Source organism: Rhinatrema bivittatum, chromosome 19 (genome assembly GCF_901001135.1).
Source record: "Rhinatrema bivittatum chromosome 19, aRhiBiv1.1, whole genome shotgun sequence".
Taxonomy (NCBI): Eukaryota; Metazoa; Chordata; class Amphibia; order Gymnophiona; family Rhinatrematidae; genus Rhinatrema; species Rhinatrema bivittatum.
In genome coordinates, this window is record NC_042633.1 from 25,841,381 (window position 1) to 25,852,015 (window position 10,635).

Here is a 10,635-nt window from a genome sequence, read left to right on the forward strand (position 1 = left end):
GACCTAAATTGCGGTCTGGGTTTTCATTCTCGACGTACCGGGCGCTGGGGGCAGGACTTTCTCCCTCTGCGTACCGTGCACTTTGGGGGGGGGGGGGCTTTTGATCTGCGTATATTGCGCTGGGGCGGGGCTTGTTCTCTACGAGCCGCGGGCTGGGGGCGTGGTTATCACGATTTCTCGATGTGTCCTGCGCTGTGTCAGGGCTTTTTTTTTCGGCGTGCCGTGCGCTGGGGGCGGGTCTTTTTCGCGCTTTCTCGACGTGCCGTGCGCTGGGGGCGGGGTTTCTCCCTCCCGGCAGGCAGTGCGGTATTGTTGGCGGCGGTGATGACGCTCAGCAGGGAGCGGGTTCTGGGCTTCCGCGGTTTCTGCCTTCTTCTCTTCCTGGCGCCGGGAGCGCGAAGCAGCAGCTGCAGGATGCGGGTGAGAGGGAGTCGGTACTCCCGCGACTTTACATCGGCGACGTCTGATGGAAGGAGACTACAAACCCCAGAATGCCCTGAGGCCTGAGAACCAAATCCAGGGATGGGGGCGGAGCCCTCAGTCTCAAAACACCCAAATTAGGCAGAACGTGTAGTGACATGAAAACTATTTTATTAATATTCATGATGGGCACGAGTGGGGTAAAGCTCCTCTGTGTGTCTTGCCCCCTAGGGCAGGGTGGCCAACTCTGGTCCTTGAGAGCCACACGCAGGCCTGGTTTTGAGGATATCCACAATGACTATGCATGAGATAGATTTGCATTCACTGCCTTCATATTTTTTGTGGATATCCTAAAAACCTGGCTTGTTTGCTGCTCTCGAGTTGGCCACTCATGCCCTGGGGTTCCTGTGATACGGGAGTGTGCTGTGTGGTGAGGGGTAAAGCCTGTCCCTATGTATCCCTGCTGGGTGTCTCCTGTGAGATGGGGGTGTGATGAGGGGTAAAGCTCCCCCCTGTGTGTCTGACTCCCCAGGTGTCTCCTAAGAGATGGGGGTGTGCCATGTGGTGAGAGGTAAAGCCCCTCACATGTATTCCCCCTGTGAGATGGGGATGTGGTGAGGGGTAAAGCCCCTCCCCGTGTGTCTCCTGTGAGACAGGGGTGCACTCTAGTGAGGGATAAAACTCCCTCTGGGACCCACATGATGCCCCTTGTGTGTCCTTTCTCCCTTAGGCTGTGGATGGTCGGGAGTCTGAGGTCTGTGGGCTGGAAGTGCACCTGGAACATTCCTTTGAGCTTGGTGAGTTGAGTGCAATCCTCTCTGCTGAGGAGCCGGTGTATAAGAACATAAGTGGTGCTAGGTCAAACCAGTGGTTCTTCAAGCCCGATATCTCGCAGTACCCTGCAGATCCATTTCTAATTACCCACTCCCCTGGCTAATAGTTTTGTATGGACTTTTCTTCTGGTATCTCTTCTAAAACCCTTTTAAACCCTGCTGTGCAAGTCCTCCAGCAACAAAATTCCACAGCTTAATTGTGCATTGACTGACAAAATACTTTCTTCAGTTTATTATATTTGCCTCCGGTTAGTTTCATGGAGTTGTCTCCTAGTTTTATGTGAAAGGGTAAATAACCGTTCCCTATTAACCTGTTACACACTACTCCTCTCTCTCTTATATATAATTTCTTAGGTCACTGTCTGTTGCACTGGGACAAAATAGCATATTTTGCATGAATCTTTGGGAGATCGGGTGATTGATTTTGGTTCCATAGATTTTCCTGTTGGCATCCCAGTGAAAATTATCCCCTAGGAATGTCAGATAAGGAAGAACTCCTATTGCATTGATTTGGGTAGTGTACCCATTTTATATGGTTAAGGACGTGTACTCAGTCGATATTGAGTTCCTTGAATTTTACCATTATTATTGTGTTAACTTAGAAAGACAAAGAAAACTTCTTCATCCAGGCAGACGGTAGTATAGCCCCACTATTGTACTCTTTCCCCGTCACACATGGAAGTTTCTGCATTTTATTTCCTGCAGGACTTTTCTCCTGCTTGACTCTGTCATCCATAACATATAATGTTCTGGTTAAGGTGGAGCTCATCCTGTCGGAATAAGTTCTTACGGTCAGGGCCTCTTTCAGGCTGGTTGTACGTTGCAGTATCTCAGGAACCGATTGTCTGACATGCAAGTCATTTCTGGCCTTGGAAAGCTGAAGGCTTATGAGCCCCGAGCGGCAGCGGCTTATGCCAACAGGATCCGCTGTGGTGGTTACAGACTGTGCTCTGGGAAGAAACGTCTGAACCTCACCCCCACCCCCCAAGAGGCACTTTTAGCCCATTTACATTGCAGCTGGTTTTCTGAGGGAAGCCATCCGCGTCGAACCGACAGGCGCCTGCTGCAGGCGGGGACAGAAGGGCGTGCGTTGGAAGTTTGAACGCAGGCACAGGCCAAACTCCCCCGCGCCCTGGAAGTCCTGCGTGTGTTTCCAGGTACACTGAGCCACTCGGGTGATCAGATTTGAAGATTGCCCTCCTCCTGGTGAAAGGGCAGGCCTAGTGCAGTCTATGCTTGCATTAACTGATTTCTGCCCTTTTTTTTTTTTACTGAGTTCTAAGCAGTGTTTTGTTTGCGATGGGTTGCGCTGTAATACTTTGTTCCCTGAGTGTGATAGGCCTTGAGTACAAAGAACATTAGAGCTTCCGAATCTGTTTGAAAGGTCTGCTGCATGTGCTGCAGGCCTTGGTGAGAGAGCTTGAGGGTTTTGAAGGTGTGATGGCTCTCCCCTGGTCAGTCACTAGAGCTTTTCTTTAATACTCCAGATGACAGCATCCATTATACAAAGCGAGGGTCCCTCCTCTGGAGCACCCCTTTGGAAGCCAGCATTACCCTTTCACAGAAACAGCTGACGGAGGAAGAGCGGAACAAACTGCGTGTGAGTGCTTCCTGATGTTAGTGCATTGGCACAGCCGTGCAAGAGGCTTCTCCTTGCCCATCCTCGGGTACGTAGAGTTAAAAACCGTAGGAACGGCAGCCATCTCTGCACCTGCCTGCCCTGACTGGGCCCTCCTCGTGGAGCAGAATTCAACCTCTGGTGTGGTTCTCCCTATCACATGCTCCACCTTCTAGTCTAATCCTGCCCCGCCCCCCCCCCCCCCCCCCCCCTGCTGAAAAGTACTTGGTGTGTTTCTAATCCCTGGCTCACCCTGTCAGGGTGAGTGATAACTGGTCTGAGTAAAGCTCCTCGCTGCCTTTTCTGCAGGATATTGCCAGCCTGAATGGAATTTACCGCCTCCGGATCCCGAGGAAGCTGGGGACCGATGGGGACTCCGCTGAGTACGTGACTTCTTTTGTCCCTGCTGTAAGTCAGAATTTCTGTCTCTGTGCTGGGTGAGGTCCATGTGTGTGTCACACAGGGCCCGGGGATGTGAGGTCAACTCGCACACTGTCTGTCCCTTCCTTCTGTAGTGCTCTATGGTGGAGTCCCACCTCTCCGACCAGATCACTGTGCACACGGACATTGCCGGAAATATAATTGGAGTTTCCATAGTAACGGTGCCCGGGTCCTGCTCCGGCGCTGAGGTGGAGGATGTGGATTTGGAGCTCTTTAACACCACCGTGCAGGTGCAGCAGCCGGTAGCGGCAGCAGTGTGAGTACCGAGCCCCTTGTCCCCTTCCAGCACCTGGACACCGAATATCAGTTCTGCCCGCTTACGGTTCTTACCTCCCTCCCAGGCCTGAGACAGCAGCATTCATCGAGCGACTGGAAATGGAACAAGCCCAGAAGGCCAAAAATCCCCAGGAGCAAAAGTCCTTCTTTGCAAAATACGTGAGTAACATTGGAAGAAGAGAACCGGCAACGGGGGCAGCGAGCGGGTCACGGCCCTGCCCGTGGGACCCAGGCTTGCATGCGGGGAGGGATGAGGACCATGCTCAGGGAATGAGGGGCAGAGAGCGGGTCACGGCCCTGCCCGTCTGACCCAGGCTTGCATGCAGGGAGGGATGAGGACCATGCTCAAGGTATGAGGGGCAGAGAGCGGGTCACGGCCCTGCCCGTGGGACCCAGGCTTGCATGCGGGGAGCGTTGAGGGACCATGCTCAGGGAATGAGGGGCAGCGAGCGGGTCACAGCCCTGCCCGTCAGACCCAGGCTTGCATGCGGGGAGCGTTGAGGGACCATGCTCAGGGAATGAGGGGCAGCGAGCGGGTCACAGCCCTGCCCGTCGGACCCAGGCTTGCATGCGGGGAGCGTTGAGGGACCATGCTCAGGGAATGAGGGGCAGCGAGCGGGTCACGGCCCTGCCCGTGGGACCCAGGCTTGCATGCGGGGAGGGATGAGGACCATGCTCAGGGAATGAGGGGCAGCGAGCGGGTCACGGCCCTGCCCGTCAGACCCAGGCTTGCATGCGGGGAGGGATGAGGACCATGCTCAGGGAATGAGGGGGCAGCGAGCGGGTCACGGCCCTGCCCGTGGGACCCAGGCTTGCATGCAGGGAGGGATGAGGACCATGCTCAGGGAATGAGGGGCAGCGAGCGGGTCACGGCCCTGCCCGTCAGACCCAGGCTTGCATGCGGGGAGGGATGAGGACCATGCTCAGGGAATGAGGGGCAGCGAGCGGGTCACGGCCCTGCCCGTCAGACCCAGGCTTGCATGCGGGGAGCGTTGAGGGACCATGCTCAGGGAATGAGGGGCAGCGAGCGGGTCACGGCCCTGCCCGTCGGACCCAGGCTTGCATGCGGGGAGCGTTGAGGGACCATGCTCAGGGAATGAGGGGCAGCGAGCGGGTCACGGCCCTGCCCGTCAGACCCAGGCTTGCATGCGGGGAGGGATGAGGACCATGCTCAGGGAATGAGGGGCAGCGAGCGGGTCACAGCCCTGCCCGTCAGACCCAGGCTTGCATGCGGGGAGCGTTGAGGGACCATGCTCAGGGAATGAGGGGCAGCGAGCGGGTCACAGCCCTGCCCGTCGGACCCAGGCTTGCATGCGGGGAGCGTTGAGGGACCATGCTCAGGGAATGAGAGGCAGAGAGCAGATCAGGCCATCTTGTTGTGTGGTATCAGAATGGAACGAAGAGGGTGGAATGTGAGGGGCTTGGCCCCAGCTGAGCTGTGCTCTGCTTTCCACATCTAATGGATGATTTTCCGGTAGCTGATTTTGGCTGCCATCTAGGGGGAGGTCGGGGGAGCAGGTGGTTTGGGCTAGTGGCTGGGTGGGGGGCGGGGGGAGGAGGTGGTCCTGGTTAGCAGCGGAGGGGGGAGTTAAGCAATCTGGTCTAGCAGAGAGGAGGAGGAGAATTCCCTCCTCTCTCCAGAATGGGTCAAAGATCTCATGGCATGTCTTGTGTTTCCCTTCCTGCAGTGGTATATAATTCTGGGAGGGGCTGTGTTTCTAACGCTCACCAGTTCGGCTTCAAGCCCAAGGGAGCAAGGACAGCAGGCCTGAGGACGTGAAGTAATGCATTTCCTGCTTTCTTGCTCCTCTCTCTGTTTCTGCTCGGATATGATGGTGATTGCCGCTTGGGCTTAGGGGTACGGGCTGCAGGCAGTAATGGGACCATTGCATCTCGGTTCAGTTCCAAGAATTGCTGGGCCTAGCTCACCACCTGGCTGCATCTTTCTAGTTCCTTGTCAGTCTATTGTATTCGCTGTTTCAAACCCATTTGTGGGAATGTATTTTATCATTCCAGCCGCCTCCCTGTGGCTTGTCCCAGAACCCTGCCACGCTCCCTACTCTTGGGTTGTCGTCTTCGGGACGTCAATTGGAGCCCCCCATGGGAGCCCGCTGGACGGTGCTGCCATTTGCCACATATATATAAATGATTTGGTGACCAAGGACCATTACTGCTCATGCCTGCTCTCTCCTTGCATTTGGGTGAAGGGCTCCCTCTCACTTTTCCTCTGTCCTCACGGGGGTAGCTTAAGAGTGCGGTGATACAAGTAAGGGTCTGATGATTGCGGGCAGTGACTGGGCTCCTCTTTGGATCAAGGGCCTGGTGATTGCAGGCAGTCATGGTGCCCTTCCTGAGGCTCACTGTGGTTTTTTTTTGTGCCATGAACTGTCATCGATGATCCTCCAGCAAGGGTGGGGAGAAGCTGTCATGCATTTCATGACCCCGTGTGTATTTGGTTGGTGTTTGGCATGAATAAATACTGAGGCAGACTCATTGCACTGGGTGCATGAGCTGTTTTTGGATTGAACCCTGCCACTTGAGAATGGCAGAATGGAAGGATTTCTAGAGGGGGAGGAACAGCAGAGAAGGGAGATTATTGGCGCACTTTGCTGTCTGTGTCCCCAGAAACCTGGCTGTTCCGTGCATACCCTAGATCAGTGCAGACAAGTTTGCATCCCTCCCAGCAGATCGAGGCAGAAAACAACTTTTCAGGCACAGTTACATACCTGAGGGTGCCACCTGCAGTCCTTCAGTATTTCTCTGTCTCCAGCAGATGGTAGAGGTGCAAACCTGCAGTCTGGACTTAAAAAAAAAAAAAAAAAAAAAAAAAAAAAAGGATAAGAATTAGGTGGAAGATCGTGCTCCCTGAGGTGCTAGGTACCTTTGTGAGCCATCCCTTAGGTAGAGCCGGGGGAGGTTGGAGATCCCTGGCTGTCTCGGCCTGAAGTTCGCAGAGGACTGAATAGCCAGGGGTCCTGGTTCCCTCGGTCGCTCTGAAACCCACTCATCTGGTCATGGCCGCAGGTTACAGGGACGTATCCCCTCTGGGTTTTTTTTTTTTTATTTTTTTTAAGATGTTTTTTTAAATAGAACAACGTTTTTAGAGGCTGTCATCAAGGGCTGTGTGAGGTGAGCGCTTTGGTCCTGGTGGCTGTGCAGGACGTCGGGGTGAGTCAGGGAAGACCATGTTTCGGCTCCCGGGGTCTGGGAGGACTCAGCAAGGCGGCATGCTTACTTTGGAGGTGTGCGTGGGAGCCTGGCGCCGGCCACTGACCGCGACACATCCTGTCGGGCCTGCAGGGCAAGACGTTTTGCATCTTAATTCTGCTGCGTTGGGTCCCGATTGCGTCTCCGGGGGCGAAGGAGGCTCTTCTGGTGCTGGCAAGGAGGCTTTGCAGGGCGCTGAACCGGTGGTGGTCGTCTTGTGCCGCGAGGCGGCTTGATACCTAGGAGGCCGGGGATCCCCCTCTTCCGCTGTCCCCGATGGTTCAGGGGACCTCTGAGGACCGGAGGTCTGCAGGATCCGGTTGAGGGGGGGATGGCTGGTGATTCCAGCGATTCTGAGGCTGCCTCTGCGGATTTTGTTTTCCTCCTGCATATTTAGTCAGACGGGGAGCAGGAAGAAAGCGGTCACTGGTCCAAAAGCCTAAGCGCCCAGCGAAGGTCCGTAGGGTGCAGTCCACAGGAAATTTGGTGGGCTGCTTCAGCGTGTGGGCCTTCAGGCGAGGATGAAGGGTCCCGTTCGGAGTCTGACACATTGGAAGATCTTCAGGGGGCTCTTGGAGATGACCCTGGGGAGGGACCTGGGGGCCATCAGAAGGACGATGTTTCTCGGGTGGACAAGCATCATTCAGATCCGGAGGAGACTCCCGAAGCAGGATGACCCTAGAGTAGTTTGCTTGTTCTGAAAGGAGGAATTCAGCAGGTTCTGATTGCATTACGCTCTCTGGGCTGGGTAGTGAACCTAGCAAAAAGCAGTTTGGTTCCGTCTCAGTCCTTGGAATACCTGGGGGCGCGATTCGATATTGGGTAGGGGAAGGTTTTCCTTACCTCGGAAAGAGTGAGCAAGTTACAGTCTCAGGTACGGCAGCTACTTTGACTGGTGGTGCCCAGAGTCTGGGATTATTTGCAGGTCCTGGGGTCTATGGCTTCTACGCTGGAGTTAGAATAGAGCAGCATTCGGGAAGAGTGGTTCTCTTCGCTCTGGAGTGGCCTCGCGGATCTGGTTCATCTAGCAGTGAATGGGCCCATCCGATTCTGTCAACTGTAAGAGCTTCTGTGTCAAGGGCCCATATTCTCGGATTGGGCAGACCGCTTTTGTCTCGTGGCTTGGCTTTTGAGAGGAGGCGATTGCATCTTAAGGGCTATTCAGAAGCTGTGATTGCTACCTTGCTTCAGGCTAGAAGACCTTCCACCTCTTTGGCTTATGTCAGAGTATGATGGATGTTTGAAGCTTGGTGTGGGGAGAAAGGTGACCACCCTCTGTGGGCGGAAGTTTCTCACCTCTTGGCTTTTTTAAGGAACGGTTTGACCAAAAGACTGACTTACAATTCACTTTGTGTTGAGGTGGCAGTCTTGGGGTGTCTTCAAGGTAAACTTCGGGGAAGGCAGCTGGCCTAGCACCCGGACATCATTTGTTTCTTGAAGGGGGTGAAACATTTGAGGTGTCCGGCGTGGAGCCTTAATTTAGTTCTGTGGAAACTGTGAGGTCCTCCCTTTGAGCCCTTACGTCAGGCTTCTTTGAAGGATCTTACATTAAAGACAGTCTTTTTGGTGGCTATTTGTTCATCCAAATGGATTTCAGAGCTTCAGGCTTTGTCGTGTAGAGATCCGTTTCTGCAGATTATGGTTGATGGAGTTGTGTTGCGTACGGTCCCTTCCTTTTTGCTGAAGGTCATCTCTTCCTTTCCCCTCAGTCAGATGGTAGAGCTTCCTGCCTTTCAACGTTTGTCGGCGGAGACACCTCATGTTGAGGGAGTTGCACTTACTAGATGTTCGTCAGATTCTGTTGCGTTATCTTAAGGTCACTAACTGTTTTCCACGATTAGATCATCTTTTTGTCTTGTTTAGTGGGGCAAAGAAAGGTGCAAAGGCTTTGGTGGCGTGCTGGCTCAAAGAGGCTATCTGCTCAGTCTATATTTGTAGAGGTAGGGCAATTCCAAGTAGAGTGCATGGGCGTTCTACCAGGGCGCAAGCTGCTTCCTGGGCGGAGTGTCAGTTACTGTCTCCGCTGGAAATTTGTCGTGTGGCGACGTGGTCTTTGCTTCATACTTTTACCAAGCATTACTGCATGGATGTTCAGGCGCCGGAAGAGACTTTGTTTGGTGAAGGTGTGTTGCGCGCTGGTCTTTCGGGATCCCGCCGAGATAGGAGGGCTTGGGTACGTCCCACTTGTCTGAACTGATCTGGGGCATGTACAGGAAAGGAAAATTGGTTCCTAACTGCTAATTTTCGTTCCTGAAATACCACAGATCAGCCCAGAGGCCCATTCCCCGTTTTGAGGGGGTTTCAGGTTCCTTTGTTGGAGGTGAGGGCTCCAGTTCAGGAGTTCCAACCTTTGTTTGCCCTGCTCGCCTTGGAAGGGGAGTTAGTTTACAGTTACGATTGGCGGGGTTCCCATTGGCTTGGGTGCAGGTCAATACTGAAGGACTGCAGGTGGCACCCTCAGATATGTAGCAGTGTCCGAAAAGTTTTTCTCTGCCTCCATCTGCTGGTAGGAATGCAAAACCCACTTGTCTGGACCGATCTGTGGTATTTCAGAAACAAAAATTAGCAGGTAAGAGCCAATTTTCCTGTAACTCTCTTGTTACTGTTTCTTCTCGCTGCGCCCCTCCATGCAGTTGTCTGCAGTTTGTTGCAGAAGGTCAGATTGGTGGGGATGGGTCTTCTGAAGTGAGTGTTTTTGTCCCACGTGTGGGCTCTGTGGTACTCAAGCTGTCTCTTGCTTTCTCTCTCCCTCCCTCCCTCTCTCTCACAGTGGATGTACATTATTCCCATTGTTCTTTTCTTAATGATGTCTGGTGCTCCGGACGCTGGCAACCAAGGAGGGAGCAATGGGGGCGGTGGCGGTGGTGGAAGGTGATCAACGGGGCACGGATTGCTGATGACCGAGGGTGGAAATGCGGGAAGACAGGAAGACTCCTTGCCTGGATGCCGAGTTGCCCTCACGTGGTTCACGTTTTAACCTTTTTGATGGTCATGTTTCCTGGTCCCTCTCGCAAAGGCACTGGCTTTGGTTCAGTGAGAAGGCCGCCCTTGACAAGATGATGGAGCCTGTCTTTGCTGACGACACAGCGTGAAGTTCCTTGTCCCCGCTGATCCTTTCCTTTGTACAGGAGCTACGTTTGGTCCCTGCTCTTGTGCACAGCTCAGAGGATCTTCTTCTACAGTCACCAGCCTTTGGTTTCTCTGTAGAGTCACCTATGCCGAATCAAATCCTTCCATGTCTTTGGCTGCCATTGCCAGCACCGAAGGATGAGGTACATTATTGACTCTTGGGATTGACTTTGTGGGGAGGGCCTGGCTGAAGTGCACTGTTTCACCTGTTATCTCCTGTCCGAGATGTGATTACGGAGTCTGTTTGTCCTATCATGAGGGTGTTATAACTTTCAGGTTGGCTTTTGTCCCAGCAATCCATGGAGGTAGTGACCACATGCAAGAAACTGTATGTCGCCAAATCTCAGTAATTTCATCTCTGAAAAATTGTAGTTTATGAAGTCCTGAATAAAAATTCTACAACCTTTTCTGTGGTTTCTTGGTCCCTCTTCCTCATGGTCAGCATGTTGGGTGTTCTTATATGGGGGTGGAAGGTATGCTGGGGCAAACACTCAGTCTGCATCTGTACTCACAGGAACTCATCCATCTTCCAGTCACCAAACTCCCAAGAAAGCCGTCCAGTACCACTGCCAATAAAGCACAAAGCTCAGGCAGAAAAGGGAGAGAGCCGTAGAACAGTAAAGTGTCTCGCTCCCTCCCTGCCTTACTAGTGATTTGCTCAGGTAATAATACAATCAAAAGCATGTTGTTGAATGATACAAATCCTCTAGT

General features: G+C 53.4%; 1 protein-coding gene across 2 annotated transcripts; it reads left to right on the forward strand.

The window, feature by feature from the left end:
* The first annotated feature begins 244 nt into the window (after nucleotides 1-244).
* EMC10 (ER membrane protein complex subunit 10) lies at nucleotides 245-10,331 on the forward strand. 2 transcript variants are annotated; one of them, XM_029585038.1, is made up of 8 exons: nucleotides 245-420; nucleotides 1,151-1,217; nucleotides 2,741-2,853; nucleotides 3,181-3,279; nucleotides 3,387-3,568; nucleotides 3,654-3,747; nucleotides 5,277-5,369; nucleotides 9,566-10,331. In XM_029585038.1, exons 1-7 carry the CDS (start codon nucleotides 325-327, stop codon nucleotides 5,358-5,360), a joined length of 735 nt encoding a protein of 244 aa, XP_029440898.1. In that variant the 5' UTR covers nucleotides 245-324; the 3' UTR covers nucleotides 5,361-5,369; nucleotides 9,566-10,331. The 2 variants fall into 2 exon arrangements, with proteins under 2 accessions (XP_029440898.1, XP_029440897.1); XM_029585037.1 differs by lacking the exon at nucleotides 5,277-5,369 and having other exon boundaries at nucleotides 246-420.
* Nucleotides 10,332-10,635: the final 304 nt, after the last annotated feature.

Bases quoted from the DNA above. Each gene is read 5' to 3' on its own strand.
- EMC10 (XM_029585037.1), top strand. From the start codon at position 325: ATGACGCTCAGCAGGGAGCGGGTTCTGGGCTTCCGCGGTTTCTGCCTT. The intron at 1,218-2,740 runs GTGAGTTGAGTG...TTAATACTCCAG, and splicing joins GGAACATTCCTTTGAGCTTG to ATGACAGCATCCATTATACA. The intron at 3,569-3,653 runs GTGAGTACCGAG...CCTCCCTCCCAG, and splicing joins CAGCCGGTAGCGGCAGCAGT to GCCTGAGACAGCAGCATTCA.